The 18,603-nt window shown below is 39.3% G+C and overlaps 1 protein-coding gene across 3 annotated transcripts in view; it reads right to left on the bottom strand.

Moving 5' to 3' along the window:
• Positions 1–18,603, bottom strand: part of CERS6 (ceramide synthase 6) — a 354,269-nt gene that overhangs the window by 57,212 nt on the left and 278,454 nt on the right. For all 3 annotated transcript variants that reach the window (XM_070357931.1, XM_070357951.1, XM_070357941.1), the window contains exons 7-8: positions 3,602–3,730; positions 192–298 (exon numbers count right to left, since the gene is read on the bottom strand). In XM_070357931.1, the coding sequence (XP_070214032.1) occupies positions 192–298; positions 3,602–3,730 (236 nt within the window). The remainder of the gene's footprint in view (positions 1–191; positions 299–3,601; positions 3,731–18,603) is intronic.

The raw sequence follows: 18,603 nt of genomic DNA, 5'->3' as shown, positions 1-18,603 counted from the left end.
CACGATCCTGTAGAAAGTATTAACAAAGAAGACAACTTCCTTCTGGAAGAAGAAATCAAGCTGTTTCTTGAGTCTCTCCCTCGCTTTCTTTAAACTTCTTACTAAGTATCTGGAATAAAATTCAACAGGAAAATGTTTCATAAAACCTATTCTGGATGGGGTGGCCTTATCAGAAAGATAGGCACACTTACCAGAGAGGAAATACACCCAGTCGTGTGGTGATAAAAACCATGGCAAACATAACAAACAGGAGATCACAAATTTTCTGAAACTTGGCGTAATTTGCCATTTTGGCAGCCTATAAAAGGAAGGAATGTGAAAGATTAATTGAGTTAAACTGATAAATGAAAAGCTTCTTTCAATATGTATGAGTCTCCTTTAAGATATAACTTACCAGATGCATAAAACTGCCGGCTACTTTGAAATGTCATGCATCATGCATCATATTTATAAATTACCCATAAGTCAAGTGAAATGCGGTATTAGCCATAAGTAGAACTACTGACTGTTACAGATTTAATAAAATATTCAGCAACCTGAAAAATTCAATTATATGGTTGACTTCAGGAAAACAGAAAAATAAGAAATTCTTTCATTGCAGATAATATTAGCAGGCCAAAGACACCAAAACAGGAATTTGGCATAACAGGTCAAAATAGAAAGTGCTAGATAATCCTTTAAACCTTTAATGAATTCCAAATACTAAGGTCACAAACTTTATAGACAATATATTGAGCCTTCCTGTACTTTTTCCTTCTTTATACTCATAGGTTTTTCTTAAACAGGTATAAGGAGGTCTCTAGGGACAGTTTCTTGGCTTACCCTCACAAATTTAGAAATGAAGAATGTGTCAAGATAATGTTATTTCAGTGAATCCATTTAGGTATCACTTTCAAATTTACATTATTGGGTCATTTTTTAGATGAAAAGTCACCAGTGTTCAGAATGTCTATGAGAAGTACACTAATAATTTATGGGAGTGATTTAAGTGACCACTTTTTATATTATAAATTAGTCAAGGAAAGAAATACATCCCTTTCTCTACCATTTACTTTTTACAGATGATTCTAAGTAAGAATAGGTGACACTGAAAACATAATTGTGCTTGATTACCTCTTTTTACATTTTCACATATAATTCACAGTACCCACACACAGGGTTATAAACTGAAGATGTATTTCAAATTCATGACATTATTTTCTAACTTCTTGTAAAGTTAAAATAGCTGAGCCAGACTTGAAAGGATTGTTGACAGTATCCATAGAAGCTGTAATTTAAGATCTTTAAGTAAAATATGAAGCTATGAGAGAAATACATTCCTAAAAGGAAATATCAGTATCTATTAACTGAGTGGAAGCCAGGATTATGAACCTTTACTTTCATGAATACTTTGTATGTGACATCACAACTTATACTAAAGGAATAAAAAAAGCATCTTCTGCCTCCTTCTGGCTATGTAAACCATGTAGTTTTTCTTTTAGATTCATTCACCAGTATTCAATAACAAGTATTAAACATCAATTTTCCTGAAATGTCTAAGCCATAGATTCCACTTTGGAGAGTCAACATATCTCATTATTTGGATATTCTCAAGCATTATTTTATAATGTCAAATAGAATCCAAGGGATGAAGAACATTTCCTTTTAAACCTTTGTTTAAAAAGGAGTCATTCACATGACTTGGGCTTCTGGATTATTTTTCTTTTTTTGATAAAAGTGGTAGATGATGATTCAGCCCACATTTTCTGAATTATGGTTCTGCCGAGCACTAGGCCATCCATTTCCACAGACATAAGAGCTGGCAGATTATACAGGATTGATTTCAAAATGGTATATTGCTGTATATTTTTCTACCTCCAAGCACACTGAGGATTTAACCACATGGTAACTGATTTTCAGGGAATTGCCTTTGCACTAATTTTATTTCTTTTAAAAAATGTGCTGAATTGAATCTAGCTTGAATCACTTAAAATAGTGCCAACCTTCCATATGACATATCTAGCCCGTTAGGAATATTTTTTTGTTTCATAACCTTATAGGGACCAGAGTCTTTAATGAAGTGCTGTATATACGTCAAACCTTGACTAATTGCCTTTATAGTAGATTCAATTTTATGACCTGAAATTTCTGCTTATATTGCAATAACAAATCATTATTTGAGGGCACTTGTATTTTACATTCACAGTGACAGCACAAGCTTCAGAGGGGCAGAACTGTAGGGCAAAAGGAATGAAAAATCAGAATATAGATTCTAAGACCCATTTCTACATGGAGTTTGTACTTTGGCAAGTTTATTTTTGACCAGTTAGGTAAATTTCTTAGCATTAAAGTGAAAAACTGTAATTCTATAACCTTACTGAGCATGTCTCTTCATGGGGGCCAATATTAAGAGTAAATACCACATCAAAATTTTACTTGGGATTTTATCTTTTGAAATATGTTTAGAAGAATTTTTATTTTTCATTATTTTTTGCTATTTTAAGAATTCTTTGTGGTAATGGTTTAGATAGTTAACTAAAGTGCAACCAATATCTCTTCGGGTATTCTTAATATGTATATGCATAGAAAACACAGTTTTCATGTAAAATATGCAATTCATATATACTTTCACTGTAAAAATACTAGGATAAAATTAAAAGACGCTTACTCCTTGGAAGGAAAGTTATGACCAACCTAGATAGCTTATTCAAAAGCAGAGACATTACTTTGCCAACAAAGGTTTGTCTAGTCAAGGCTATGGTTTTTCCAGTGGTCATGTACGGATGTGAGAGTTGGACTGTGAAGAAGGCTGAGCGCCGAGAATTGATGCTTTGAAACTGTGGTGTTGGAGAAGACTCTTGAGAGTCCCAGGGACTGCAAGGAGATCCAGCCAGTCCATTCTAAAGGAGATCAGTCCTGGGTGTTCTTTGGAAGCAATGATGCTAAAGCTGACACTCCAGTACTTTGGCCACCTCATGCGAAAAGTTGACTCATTGAAAAGACCCTGATGCTGGGATGGATTGGGGGCAGGAGGAGAAGGGGACGACAGAGGATGAGATGGCTGGATGGCATCAGTGACTTGATGGATGTGAGTCTGAGTGAACTCTGGGAGTTGGTGATGGACAGGGAGGCCTGGCGTGCTGTGATTCATGGGGTCGCAAAGAGTCGGACACGACTGAGCAACTGAATTGAACTGACACATGTATATAGGCAATAAAATCTATGACTGTTAATTTCATCAGGATGGACAACTACTAACTATAGTGAGTTATACATACCTTCCAGATAAATCAGTGTGAAACTTATAACACTAAAAACAAAGCCTATTCAAACAGTAATTTTCCCATTGTAAAACATTAATTTCTTAAGTGTGGAAGGGTAAAGGCTTTCATTATTCTGTTAATAAAGAATGCTAACTTGGTGAATAGTTTTTGCACACAAATTTGTATATTAAAGTCTCACTCTCACCAATTAGACCTACAGAGAAACACTCTGCAGATTCAAAGAAGTCATATACTACCTTCTCCCAACACCATCTAGCATACCCTAGAAGAACTGAGGATCTGAGGGATTCCTTAAATTTCAGATTTTGTACTCTTATATATGCAAAGAAAATTTTTACCTCTAGAAGAGCATCGGCTGAATCGTGGAGACAGAGGATCAGGGTCCCTACTCGGGCCATGTTGTTGACATATGAAAAGGTAATCAAGAGAATAGCTACAAGGTGGTGCAGGAACATAACGGCAAAGTCCTGGGAAGCAGAAGACACAGGCATGTTCGTTAGGGTTTAGCAGCATCACAGTTTTCCCATCTATTTATCCATTCATCTAATACTTCTGAGGAACCCAATGGGCCCAGCGCTGGGGAAGCTAAAATAAGTAATATATAGTTCCTGCTCTCTGAGAGTTCACCATATCCTGGGAGAGACACGCAGGAGACCAGTGACTCTGGACAATGTGATCAACACCGGGACTAAGGCCAGATCATAAAGGCTGTTTTGTACTAAGCCAAGGAATTTAAAGCTATGGGAAAAATTGCCATATAGAATTTGTGAATGAAAAAACTATTACCTGCCTTATCAGTAGACAAAGGATGTTGCAGCCATCAAATTACAGTGTCCTCCAGAGTGAGCACTGAGGAAACTCAGGATGGAAAGAAGATGCCCACCAGCAGTCAGACACTGCCGTGCACCCTGACAGTGCATCTTGAGGAGACTCAGGAGAGAAAGCAGAAGATCCTGGCCCCAGATTGCTGAGGTGTTGTCAAAGGAATGAGTGATATGCATGGGATAGTCATCTTCCTATACACAGAAAAGCACTAAGTCCCTTAACTTGAGATATCTGTTTCTTTAATAATAATCTTTTGCTATTCTGACTACCTGGTCTTTGTTGTAGAAACTCCTATATATCTTGGGTCCCCCTTTGTCTCTTTGGAGTAATCTCTCAGAGTGATCTGAGATGCTATGTCTGCAGCTTAAGTCCTCAGTTTTGTCAACTTACTGACAATAATTTTCAACTTGTAAATTGTACATTTTTTTTTCAGTTGACAGGTTTCAAGCTCAGAAAGGTATTATTTGGATTCATACATTAGGAAACTCTTCTAGGCAGCAGTGCAGGTCCAACTGGACCATTTCTCTGACTACTAGTGGCTAGGGTTTGGCATCCTTCTTCTGGAATAGGCCCAACCGAATGTTAAAATAAGAATCGTAATATGTTGGCATTTCTGATGGCATTTCTACTCAAACAAGCTCTGAATTTTAACCATTATCTGTCTGTAGTCATTAGAAAAAAAATATAACTGGCAAACCTAATGGGAATTTGGCCATCCTTATTTTGATCAACTTCAGGGCGGCTGCTTCCTGGCTCATGTGAAAAGATTATCTTTCTCCACTACTGATTTATCTCCTGACCACCTGGACACATTTATTGTAACATGGAATTTATATTGTTTGGAAATGCTTTTACTGACACTTTTATTTAGTCTGTATTTCTCCCAGAGTAAACTCGAAGTCTATGGGACTTCAGCGCCAAGACCAGCTCTAATGATGACCTATTTGAAACCACGGACCATTCAGAGAAAAATGAGACAAAATTAGAAGCATATTATGAAACTGAGAGAGAGAGAAAAAAAGAAAGTGAGTGTACGCACAGATACATACACTCTTCATTAAGTAGCTATTGATGTCACACAGTTTGGGGTCTGAAAGTTCAACTTTGATGACTTAAATGGTTCTAAAACATTTAAACAATGTTTTTTGCTTATATCCTGAAAGTAATTAATGATAATCTATAAGTAATAAAACACTGCATCTATAAGGTCCTTTTGCCATATATTTCCTTGTATAGTTTCCACATTGAAAAATTCCAATCATTTTAATTTATATAACTTAAATCTATAAAGCTATGGATTCTTCTACTGTTTAAATTCCTGTGATACAGAACTCTTTAAGAATATCTTTTTATGTTTTATAAATTCAAGCTTTAAATGACAATGATGAAGTAGAGCCAAATGGGTATATTTAAAAAAACACAATGTTTAAATGGTTCTGTATACACTTTGGTGTCCAGAGGTTACTTTTCTGTATTTATGGATAACCATATTGACTTATTATTGGGCTTCCCCAATAGCCAATAGGGTAAAGAATCTGCCTTCAATGCAGGAGACAGGAAATGTGGGTACAATCCCTGGGTCAGGAAGATCCCCTGGAGGATGAAATAGCAATCCACTCTAGCATTCTTGCCTAAAAAAGTCCCATGGAGAAAGGGTCCTGGTGGGTGACAGTCCAAAGGGTTGCAAAGAGTCAGACATGACTGAGTGACTGAGCATACGTATTGGTTTTTTAATTTATTCTAGTAAATAGCTCATATTTACTGGAATAAAAATGTATTAGTTTCCTAAATAAGGTCAGATACATTAAAGAATGAAATAGAACTATCTTTCTTATTTTCAGTTAACCTAGTCTCAAAATGAGCTGTGTGGCATGATGGTAGATACCACTGTTGGCAGAATCATGTCTTGCATCAGTTCATTCTAAAGCCCATAGCAGAACTACAGAATGAGGTTGGGCAAACTCCTGCTGCCTGTGGACCTGTGACCATGCTCCTTCCTCTAGATCCACATTTGCATCTCTAATTAGTTCTCAGCTCACGGCGAGAGAAATGAAGACCACGCTCTGAGTTTAATCAGTGACCATATACTGACTCAACTTACCAGTTTTACCTATTTCCCTTGATTTCTCTGATGCTTTTGTAGTCATCTAGGGTTTTCCTAAAGCATTAGTTGAACAATACCAAAAGTGCCTTAAGAATATAATAAAAATTGCTCTGATAATGTTTCCCAGGGGAAGATGAAATCTCTTCACTCCAGGCTGTTATCAGAAATGTATTCGGTTTTATCATCTAGAGTAATCTACCAGACAATAGCTACTTCAAAACAATGGATCAATTAAAGTGGAGCTAACCTATCAACTGCTATTTTATATTGTCTCATAAATATAATTAAATAAAAACATAGAGTGTTAATTCAACAGTTCAGTGAGTTTATATTCACCCATGCTGAATACATAGATTTTAAAATCTAGCTAGTTGAGTACCTAACCAGAACAATACTTTCCACATTTCCCATTGTTTAGCCCTGAATGATTGCTCTTGATTCACTGAAAGAGAAGAGGTTTTCTCGATTTAATTTTAAAATGAATATAAATTGATTAAAACCTTATGGAGGATTAGGGCCATTTTATAATTAAGTTTCCTAATATGTATCTGATATAAATGTCAATAAATAAAACAATGCCCTTGGCAATATAGCAAGGTTGCCCTAAAAACAAGAGACTTGTTTTTCAGACAAAGTTTGCTCTGTGAAGATGATTTTTGCATATAAATAACCTGGTCCTAGAAAACATTTATTACTAAGGGGCTCAGAGCTATGCTCACAGCAGAAGACCAATTTTCATTATACTGTCATATCTGTATGAATATAAAAAGCATGAATAATGGATTTTGTCTTTTACATTTGTGCTTCAGAAAGCATTATACACAATGAAATACCTTTAATAAAAGCCATGCAACCATTATTTTGTGTGTTACTCTCATCCCCTCACTGTGACATTTTTCTGAATAGGTAGTGAATCTGGTACAAATAACAGTTTTTAAACAAATTGTCAATTTAGACTTTATCAACACATTGTGGGAAACTCCCATCCTCTTGTTTATTACTGCTGAAAGTAACTGGTGTGTTAATATATCTAGACGTAGGCAAGCTGCAGGAAACGTAGCATTAGGTTGAGAATGTTTCTTCCATTTTTTGGTAGCATCAATTAGGTAGAGAGACTGGGATTTCTTGTTGGCCTTCATACTGAAGACAGAGCCCAAAGCCCTTATTTTAAACAGACTGGCCCGGCTACCTGCATCAGTGGTCCCCAGCCTCCTACTGTTCTGTCATGTTGTTTCTGGGCATATTCATAGCCATTGTCAAGGGCTCCTTCTACATTCCCTGCATGATATTTACCTCAACCCCCGCCCTCATTCTAGTGGCTTCTCCTGTGGTAATTATCAGAGTTAGGAAAAAATATAGATATGGTCTTGACTCAAGTACAATTAGAATAAGACTAAAACAAAGAAACTGAAGGAAAAGCCAGAAGCTGGGAAGAAAACATTGGGTTTTTTTCATATTACATTTCTGAATGGCATTTAGAGAACCCAGAACAGAGTCTCAGCCTATTTTGTGTAGCTTCCACTTCAGAAACTTATAGGTGCAGATAAACTTCTGGTTACTTGGGATCCATCCCCAACTGTTATTAGTAGAACGAGAATGGGCATCCTTAACTCAGTTCTCCAGGGGAATTCTCTGCACAACAAAATATTAGCACCAAAGGGCCACAGGGACCGAAGTCTGATGTTCTATATGATGGAACTCCATTTGCAGTGGTCAGGCTGAACGAACAAGGCTTCGAAATCATACTGTTTTCAGAAAACACATAAATTCACATCGATGTACATATTCTTATGAAAGCAAAATTAACTCATTTCTTATTTAAAAAACTTCCACTACAAACAAGAAGCTTGTTTTCTAAATTCCCGTTTGCTGGCTAAAGTATTAACAATTTTATGCAGTTTCTTTTGGGAATAATCTTTGCAACAAATAAAGAAAAGCATTGGTGAAGCTTCTCAAAAAAAAGTTAAGATCAAGATATTAAGTGATGGCTAATTCAGATGTGCATGGGTGGTGAAAAATATGAAATACCACTAAAGTGCAAGACAAAGAAAAGACTCTTCTCTCTGGGATGCAAATGACCGACACAGCTTTCCCAAATTAAACAAATACCATTAATAAACATTCTCTAACTCATGAATTGTTGTTGTTTAGTTGTTCAGTCATGTCCAATCTTTGCAACCCCATGGATTATAGACTGCCAAGCTTCTCTTTCCAAGGGATTTTCCAGGCAAGAATACTGGAGAGGGTTGCCAACTCCTTTGCCAGGGGATCTCCCTGACCCAGGGGTAGGAATCAGGTAATACCATGTTACTCATTCAGCAGATTTTCAAACTCTCTAAGAAACAGAATCAAAGAAACATAATTTGAAGCTGATTTCATTTTATGGCCACTATAGCAATAATAGAAATCTCTCATTTCTACTTTTTTTTAAAATAGTTTTCCAATTTGAGTCTTCAGGTACAAAGAAATTAATAGGGTTGTTAACAGAGTAGCATGTTCTTTTTTTCTAGAGATCAACAATAGTTTCCCCATCTCTTCTCTTGGGATCGTGGAACCTGGGAATAAAGCTCAGAATGTTGGGGAGCAATACAGTTGTGCAGAAAGTGGACTTCAAGCCTGTAAGTTGGCATCATATAGGGAAGAGTAGCCACCCAGGCTCCACCTTCACTCCAGAATGAACACACATGGAGTGTGTGTACTTCGGACAAAACTTACACGTGCCAAGAACAATCATAGTTAAACACTTTTCCCATTGAGTGAATATGAAGATATAATAGATACTCAAACTTTGGTTATGGATAGCTGAAGTCCTATGCATGAATATATATATATAAATTGATATATATATATAAATTGATATATTAACATACCTATCTGCTGCTGCTGCTGTTGCTAAGTCGCTTCAGTCGTGTTCGACTCTGTGCAACCCCATAGAAGGCAGCCCACCGGGCACACCATCCCTGGGATTCTCCAGGCAAGAACACTGGAGTGGGCTGCCATTTCCTTCTCCAATGCATGAAAGTGAAAAGTGAAAGTGAAGTCGCTCAGTCGTGTCCAACTCTTCGTGACCCCATGGACTGCAGCCCACCAGGCTCCTCTGTCCATGGGATTTTCCAGGCAAGAGTACTGGAGTGGGTGCCATTGCCTTCTCCATATATCTATCTATATTTCTCTTAAAAAGCAAAGAAACAGAATACTGACTGTCTAGGTTGTAAAGACAATGATTGAAATAAAAGAACATTCAGAGTGATTTATAAAAATCTGTTAATTCTGATTTGCCCATATTAGGCAATTATACCTTTCTGTTACCAGCCCATGAAGTTCACATAATGTATGTAAATGTAAAGGTCAACCTTTGGGGTATCTGCAACCTCTCACGATTTACTTGGTTATTATATTTCTAGCTGGCCTTGAGTTAAATCACTGCAGATGATGACTGCAGCCATGAAATTAAAAGACCCTTACTCCTTGGAAGGAAAGTTATGACCAACCTAGATAGCATATTCAAAAGCAGAGACATTACTTTGCCAACAAAGGTTTGTCTAGTCAAGGCTATGGTTTTTCCTGTGGTCGTGTATGGATGTGAGAGTTGGACTGTGAAGAAAGCTGAGCGCCGAAGAATTGATGCTTTTGAACTGTGGTGTTGGAGAAGACTCTTGAGAGTCCCTTGGACTGCAGGGAGATCCATTCTGAAGGAGATCAGCCCTGGGATTTCTTTGGAGGGAATGATGCTAAAGCTGAAACTCCAGTACTTTGGCCACCTCATGCGAAGAGTGGACTCATTGGAAAAGACTCTGATGCTGGGAGGGATTGGGGGCAGGAGGAGGAGAAGGGGACAACAGAGGATAAGATGGCTGGATGGCATCACCGACTCAATGGACATGAGTCTGAGAGAACTCCGGGAGTTGGTGATGGACAGGGAGGCCTGGGGTGCTGCGATTCATGGGGTCGCAAAGAGTCGGACATGACTGAGCAACTGAACTGAACTGAAAGAGAACTGGTTAAATGTGCCACTTAAAGAAGGGTATTTCAAATAACAAAGTTCTTCAAAAATTGTAGTTGAAATTCACTTTCATTATTATGTATAGCCTCTACTCTAGTGTAAATATTTATGGGAAAATGTGGAAATGGATGAAAAAATGTTATTTGTTTGGATAATGTTTGTTTAATTATAAAGAGGTAGAGTCCTGCAGGAATGATTCAATTAGCCCATCTCTGATATCAATCCATGAATAAAACCTTATTCACACAAAATCTAGAGACAAATTTATTTCTACACTTTTTCCCCAATAGACTAGATTTTTCACTTTTGGGACTAAATATATACAGATTTAGGTCCTTGAGGGAGATAACTGTCTCATACAAACATCATTATAAAAATAGCAAGTGCTAAGAAATTAATTGGTTAAAGATTTTAAGCTTGCTATTGTTAGTATTGAAATGTTTTTAAAAACATGTGCTGATATGATGTGAATATCTCTCTCTGCCATTCTTAAAGCTGACATCCTCACTCTTCACCAAATAGGCATATCCAAGTGACTCAACTTTAGAGCAGAGAAAGACAAACTACAGACTCCAGGCCGAATCTGTTCCTTATTTGTTTTTGTAAATAATATTTTATTAGAACACAGCAACATCCATTTGTTTAATCACTGTTTATGGCAGTGTTCTTGCTATAGTGGTAGAGTTAAATAGTTGCAGTGGAGACTGTACCGCTCTCAAGTTTAAAATATTTACTAGCTGGCCCTTTAGAAAAAACTTTGATAACCTCCGCCTTAGAACCACATCAAACAGCATAATATGTGAAACAGTCTTGTAATTTGAGATATCACAATCGCATAGGCTCATGGCTGGCTTCATCACATTTTCTTTAGATAAAGAATAAATAAGGGGTTTAATTTTCACAGCTGTTCTGAAGCAACCCATTCAGTATTACTTTCAAAATTCAGATAAATTATTAAAAAAAACAGTTTTGGCAGATATCTCCATCAAAATCCTCATGATAAATTATAACTACAACTTTAAGAGCTTTTGAAAAGCTTAAGCTTTTGTGAAAACAAGAGCTGTCCTGGATGCAACATTAGTCTCTCTACTGCAACATGTGCCATTACTTCAGAGCTTCTGGGAACACACTTAAATGAAATAAAGAACTGCTGTATCAGCAGTGTTTACCCAATCTTTCTCCTGTGTAACAAAGACAGCACCATTTTAAGATCAAGAACTCATAATCTCATGTACTTTGAATTATTTAGTTAATATTTAATCTTTAATTGATTTTATTACTGAGGAAAAAGATGCAATAAAATTTTATTTGCACAACAGAAAGCAGCAAGATAGGGCCACTGCTTCCCTCCCACTATGCCTGGCCAGAGCCTGGAACTTCATCTGAAACTCCCTGAGTCCTCCCTGCTTTCTGCCTCTCTTCCCCTCCAAAGTACGCTCTCCAGATGGCACTCTGCTTTCAAGTGACATAGGTGTTTTTCTTAATCATACACACATATCTTTTTTCTCATTGAATTTTGGGTATTGAGATGTTCTCCATCACTACAAGTATTGCCAAATTACAAGCGCCAGTAGTTAGAAGCCAAAATATCCACCTTCTGGGTGCAGTTGAAATTGTTCTTGGTCCAGCCGCACTAATTTGTACAGCTTTTCATGCTAGAAGGGTCACTTCTGGGACATTTAAAATACACCCAACCTAACAGTCTTAAGTGATGTGCCAGTTAACAGATTTTGCTCTCCTTTTTATCTGGCGTGAGGGTGGGGTGTGGGAAATAACACAGTGGACCAAGGCGAGGGCCAGCACTGGACAGCAAATAAACTCATTCAGGTTGGAAACATCCAGAACGGTCAGTAGGGGGCAGATTGGGCTCAACTAAAATCAGCCATCCCAGAACTCAAAAGCCATCATCCTCACATTTTCTGTAAAGCCTGTGCCATGTGTTAGGTTGTGTCTGACTCTGCGACCCCATTGACTGTAGCCCCCCAGGCTCCTCCGTCCCTGGGAGTCTCCAGGCAAGACTACTGGAGTGGGTTGCCATCTCCTCCTTCAAACCCTGGAGGTCCTAAATGACAAATCAGGTCTCAATTTGGTGCTTCGGATGGAAGAAGAAAAAGTCTCCTCTAGGTCAGCCAAGCTGGGATGATGCTGTAAGTTGTCAGGAGGGGTTCAGGGAAACTCTTCTTATTATCATCAGCCTTACTGTCTCTCTTCTAATTCCTCTTCCTTCCACTGCCTGAACTCCCCACCTGCCTTCACCAACAGGCAGGACTCTACCTGCAAAACTCACCTGTCACCTTCCCTGCCCCCATGCAGTAGTCTGGCCCTTCAGGGATTTTTCCCGGCTGGAAGGCTTTGTATTTTCTCTTCTTTTCTCCAAGCCCCACTCCCATTTGAGTATCTGGTGAACTTCTATCCACCCTGAGACTTGCCTAGTAATTCTCAGGTTTCAGAAGGTTAGGACATGGTGATTTATTCCCAACAATGCCATAAGGCAAGTACTGTTTGAATGCCATTTTATAAAGAAACTGAGCCACGGGGAAGCCGTGAGATTTCTCCAGAGTCATATGGTAAGGACAGGCTCGAGGCACACCAGTATCTAGTTCTGGAGAGGTCAGGCTCCCATCACAGTGGACTGCTTCTCAGAAACAGGAGATCAAGGAAAGACGAAAAAAAGGAAGGTGGCAGAGGGGGAGGACCCTTCTGAAAACACAGGTAAGTGGGAGCCTATTACACAGAGCAAGGTCACTTCTAGGGGACAGGAAGAGAAGGGGATCAAGAGCAAAGGGGAGGATTAGCCATGAGTGGAAGAGGTGCCTTTTCTTGGGAGGCCAAAGGAGAGGATATGTCATGGGTCTGTTTATATTTAAGGGGATAGAAATGGAGGGAATTCACTGAGTCAGGGAGATTCTTAGATAGATAACAGATAGATAGTAAGCCAAAGTAGACGCTTTCCCAAGACTCCTAGGATGACTTATGGGAAACTCTCCAGGGGAAGCAGAATGAAATCTCCTAATGAAAGTGAAAGTGAAACTCACTCAGTTGTGTCTGACTCTTTGCGGCCCCTTGGACTATTCAGTCCATGGAATTCTCCAGGCCAGAATACTGGAGTGGGTAGCCTTTCCCTTCTCCAGGGGATCTTCCCAACCCAGGGATTGAACCCAGGTCTCTCGCACTGCAGGTGAATTCTTTACCAGCTGAGCCACAAGGGAAGTCCAAGAATACTGGAGTGGGGAGACTATCCCTTCTCCAAGGCATCTTGCTGACCCACGAATCGAAACGGAGTCTCCTGCATTGCAGGTGCATTCTTTACCAACTGAGTTATCAGGGAAGCCCCCCAAAAGGGGACACTGCGGCTGCATGGGCCAGGAAAAGAAATCGGACCTCCTGAGTGGCAGGCAAGACTTCTACCACTGAACCACCCATGCACCAATGAAGTGATGCTTTCCAAATGTCAGTGGCGTCTCTCAAGGGAGGGTTGGATCCCTGAGGGCCTGGACATAAGGACCCCGAGCCCTGGAGCAACAGCACTGTGTTGGTCCTGGGTGTAGGTCTCTCTGTAATGTGGCAATGCTGTGGCCCTTTCCTGCTGTCACTTCTCATCCTTGGACAGCAGTAGATGCCACCACAATGCCCCAGGGCTGTCACCGGGCTGGTCATCTAACTGTGAGATTTAAAGATGCTTAAGAGCCTCTCCTCTGGCGAGGTGCTTGGGAGTTTGATTGCTGGAACAAGCTACTAATTTTGAATAAAATTTCATAAAATTGCCCCATAAGACATCCCCTCCTCCCGCCCACCCCAGACAAGACTATTCTATTGTTCTCCCACCAGCCTGCACACAGCCCTGGGTTGAAATGCTTTGATCACCAGTGGTGGCTTACTAAAATGAGCTGCCTCTTCTTCCCTTCTTTGATTCTGAAGTCACTGCAGTGAGAAAGAAACAGAAAGAGCCCTCAGAGTCAGCAGTACCTGCCTTGGAAGAAACCTAAGCTTGGAGGGCAGGATCTTGCTACTCCAGTCATAAGTGAACACACAAAAGCACAACTTGGAGCCTCTGTGAAAGAATGGTTAAGTGGTCTGCCTGCCAGTGTCTACAAGGAGCAGCACTGAGGTCACCCAGGGAGAATTCTACATCATCCTCCACCCTCTCAGGACAATCAGGTGTCATCTGGTGTGATTTCAGCCTTTCCAGCAAAGAGAGGAGATGTTGATACAATCTGAGGCATGATCTGAGAGTCATATCCTTGTTGTTCGTTGTTCAGTTGCTCAGTCAGGTCAGAATCTTTGCGACCCCATGGACTGCAGCACGCCAGGCTTCCCTGTCCTTCACCACCTCCTGGAGCTTGCTCAAACTCATGTCCATTAAGTCGGTGATGCCATCCAACCGTCTCATCCTCTGTTGCCCCCTTCTCCTCCTGCCTTCCATCTTTCCCAGCATCAGGGTCTTTTCCAATAAGTCAGCTGTTTGCATCAAGGTGGCCAATGTATTAGAGCTTCAGCTTCAGCATCAGTCCTTCCGATGAATATTCAGGACTGATTTCCTTTAGGATGGACTGGTTTGATCTCCCTGCAGTACAAGGGACTCTGAAGAGTCTTCTCCAACACCACAGTTTGAAAGCATCAATTCTTCGGCACTCAATCTTCTTTATGGTCCAACTCTCACATCTGTACATGACTATTGGAAAAACCATTGCTTTGACTATACAGATCTTTGTTGGCAAAGTAATGTCTCTGCTTTTTAATACGCTGTCATATCCTTAGGAAAGACTTAAAAATAATCTAGGGACACTCCCGGTGGTCCGGTGGTTAACTGGTTAAGACTCTGTGCTCCCAATGCAGGGGGCACTGGTTCCATTTCTGGTCTGGGAAGTAAGATCCCGCATGCTGCACAGCACAGCCAAAATAAATAAATAAAATAAAGAGATGTTTTCTTAAAAAGAATAAAAATAATCTAGATGAGCAATTCTTAAATGTTTTGGTGTCAGGAGCATATTCTTGAAAATTATTGAGGACACCAAAAATTGTTTATGTGGGTCATATCTATCAGTATTTACCACACTGGACATGAAGACTGGGAAAAATTTAAAAACATGTAAAACATGCTTATTAATTTATTTTAAATAAAATCCACTATGTTAATTAAGATAAATATATTTATAAAAAATAACCACATTTTCCAAAATTTTTTAAATATAATGAACAGAGTGGAATTGTTTTCAGTTCAGTTCAGTTCAGTTCAGTCGCTCAGTTGTGTCCGACTCTTTGCGACTCCATGAATCGCCAGGGGTTCTTTGAGACCCCAGCACGCCAGGCCTCCCTGTCCATGACCATCTCCTGGAGTTCACTCAAACTCACGTCCATCGAGTCGGTGATGCCATCCAGCCATCTCATCCTCTGTCGTCCCCTCTTCCTCCTGCCTCCAATCCCTCCCAGCATCAGAGTCTTTTCCAATGAGTCAGCTCTTCGCATGAGGTGGCCAAAGTACTGGAGTTTCAGCTTAAGCATCATTCCTTCCAAAGAAATCCCAGGGCTGATCTCCTTCAGAATGGACTGGTTGGATCTCCTTGGTTTTACATGATTGCAAATCTCTTTGATGCCTATCTCATGCTGGATTTCATCATGGCATATATATTCAATCTGTTGCCCAGTTATTTTGGTTAAAGTATGTAAAGAAAATCTGGTATCACACAGTTGGAAATGGGAGAAGTATCTTAATAGTCTTTTTCAGATAGTTATGGATATTCTTCCTTGATATTCCAAACCTTGACAAGAGGGACATTCCTAAAGGTTAGTTGCAATATGGAATTTAAAATTATATCAATAAAATTTTCATGTTCTGTTACATAAAATCTTTTGGTCTGTCTTGACCTTTGAATGGATCTTTCACTCACGCATATTTTCAGAGCATCATGCATCATTTGTAAAACATTGGCTCATGGAGTTAAAGAAACATATTTTTGCACACTGTGTTAAAAATCACATTTATTGTCATCACTACCAATCTCCTGAGAAAAGTCTTTAAGTATTGAGATGCAATAGAGCTTTTGCTGGTGGACACAAGTCTTCTAAAAAATCTAATTTCTTGAAAGTTTGAGTTTTATCATTGACAACAAATAATGTCAATGGTTTTACTTGAAACACCTCAATAAGTTCACTCTGTGCATTTTCAGTAATGTGTTTACCAAATGCACACAATGGAATAACTATAGTTTGTCATTCTTTCAAGTAAAAATTAGATTTTTTGGGGAAAAAGCAATCAGCACAGCCCTCAGTGGAAAACACTAACCACGTGTGACTTTTCTTGAGACACACTGGATGTTGTTCTGCAGCAGAAGCTCTTCCTGGCTCCTTCCCATTTCATCAGACAAAATAAAAAAAATTAAATGTACACTCAAGAATTAGAGATTTAATAAATTAACACTTTTTACTAATTCAACAAGAGCATTCTCAAGTAAAACTGACACTTTTCCTTCCTGCAAGCACGTGGCAGAGAAGAATACAAAAGCTACTACTCACACTGTTTGGTACCACTGCTAGCAACTTTGCCGTTACTTTTGCACGATCAGTGTAAAGTTCAATGCAGTGAGAAAGGTAAGTGACATCCCAGCATTATTATGATTTCACTTTTGATGTTGTAGATCTTCTGAAAGGGTCTCAGGAATCTCTAGGTGTCTGAAGACCACACTTTGAGAACTGCTATCTTTACAAACGATTTCCAAATACTGTTCTAGGAGGTGATAATCAGCCAGATTATTAATAGTAGCTGTGCCAGTTAGGATAAGCTAGATTATGTGGCAATAATGAAACCCTTAAAATCTCAGTGGTTTATAACAAAAGTCTATGTCTTATTCTATTGCATGTTACCAACTAGCTGGGCAGGGGGCACTCTGTTTATTGCCATCACTTAGGGACCCAGATGGAGCAGCCTCCATCTCAAAGGTTATCAATTACTATGAAAGTGAAAGTGGTTAGTCTCTCAGTTATGTCTGACTTTGCAACTCCACGGACTGTAGCTCCCCAGGCTCTTCTGTCCATGGGACTTTCCAGGCAAGAATACTTGGAGTACTTGGAGTGGGTAGCCATTTCCTTCTCCAAGGGATCTTCCTGACCCAGGGTTCGAACCTGGGTCTCCGGTACTGCAGGCAGATTCTTTACCATCTGAGCTACCAGGAAGCCCCATCATGCTAGAGGGAAAAGAGACTCTAGTGGGTCTCACTCTAGCAATTCCATTACATCATTGACTAAGTCAGTTCTGCTCATAGCCTACCAGCCATCTGGTCATATCCAACCACAAGAAGGGGCATGGCTGAGTGTACCGTGGCTGAGTGTACCATCCTCAAGTATGTGCTTGAGAGTAGAGAGTTGGCAATATTTGGTGAGTCACATTGATGATTACAGTAATAGCCAACATTTATGGAGCCTTTTTTATGTGCCATGTACTGTTTCAACAGCTTGTGTCACTTATCTATGCTCCTAACACTCCCATGAGGTAGGTTATATGAACTCTATTCTTTAGATCAGGACACAAAGGCACAGAGAGGTAAGCTACATTGCTCAAGGTCACACCAAATTAGGAGAGGTGCTGGGGAGGTAGAAGGACTCCAAAGCCCATGCCTTCAACCTCTAAGAAGACACATAACCCATAATTTTCCCCAGTCTTAAGCAAAATGAGAGAGATAAAAACTTTTCATAATTATAAATAGAAAGGATTGTCCTTTTTTTTTTTTCACAAGGTATCTTTTCTCTTTTAAAATGTTAAGATGTCCTTTCTTTTATGAAGTAATTTTCTTACCAGGAAAAGTAAAAGGTTGGCAACTTTAAGTTAACTCCTTTTCCTAATGATTTCTGCTCATTTTAACTGATCAAAAGTAGAAAAAATTTGTGACCACTAGTTTAGGAGGTTTTTTGATTTGTTTTGGGTCCTAGCACTATGCTTTGATTCAACCAAATTTTAGTCATTATGTGCTGGGTACTGCTCTGAGTTCTGTCAAGCATTGTATAAGATATATGGTTTCATGGACATTGTTTTATTTAATTCTATGCCATACTGCTTCCTTAATAAAAGATTAAAACATGCCTTTTTTTTTTAAATCCTAAAGCTAACTGAAACAGGAAAGACCTGGAGCATGGCAGGCCCCCACAAGGCATCTAAAGTACTCAAAGCAATAGATACCAGTAATTTCCCACAAAAGTTACCAAACAGCAAACACAAGCTTCTCAGTAAGTTTCTCACTAAACTTCATCATCATCACCTCTCTCTGTCAGGGATCTTTCATGAGATGTACTTTTTCTCTCAGGTTAAAGACCAAAAGAGCAATAAGTTGATTTCACCAGCTGGGTCCTGGAACTCAGCCATGGGTGATTTTTTGCAAAGCACTCTAAACACAAGCAAGGTTCATTGGCCGAGGGCC

This window comes from Bos mutus, chromosome 2 (assembly GCF_027580195.1).
Source record: "Bos mutus isolate GX-2022 chromosome 2, NWIPB_WYAK_1.1, whole genome shotgun sequence".
NCBI lineage: Eukaryota > Metazoa > Chordata > Mammalia > Artiodactyla > Bovidae > Bos > Bos mutus.
This window is presented reverse-complemented; position numbering and strand designations above follow the sequence as displayed.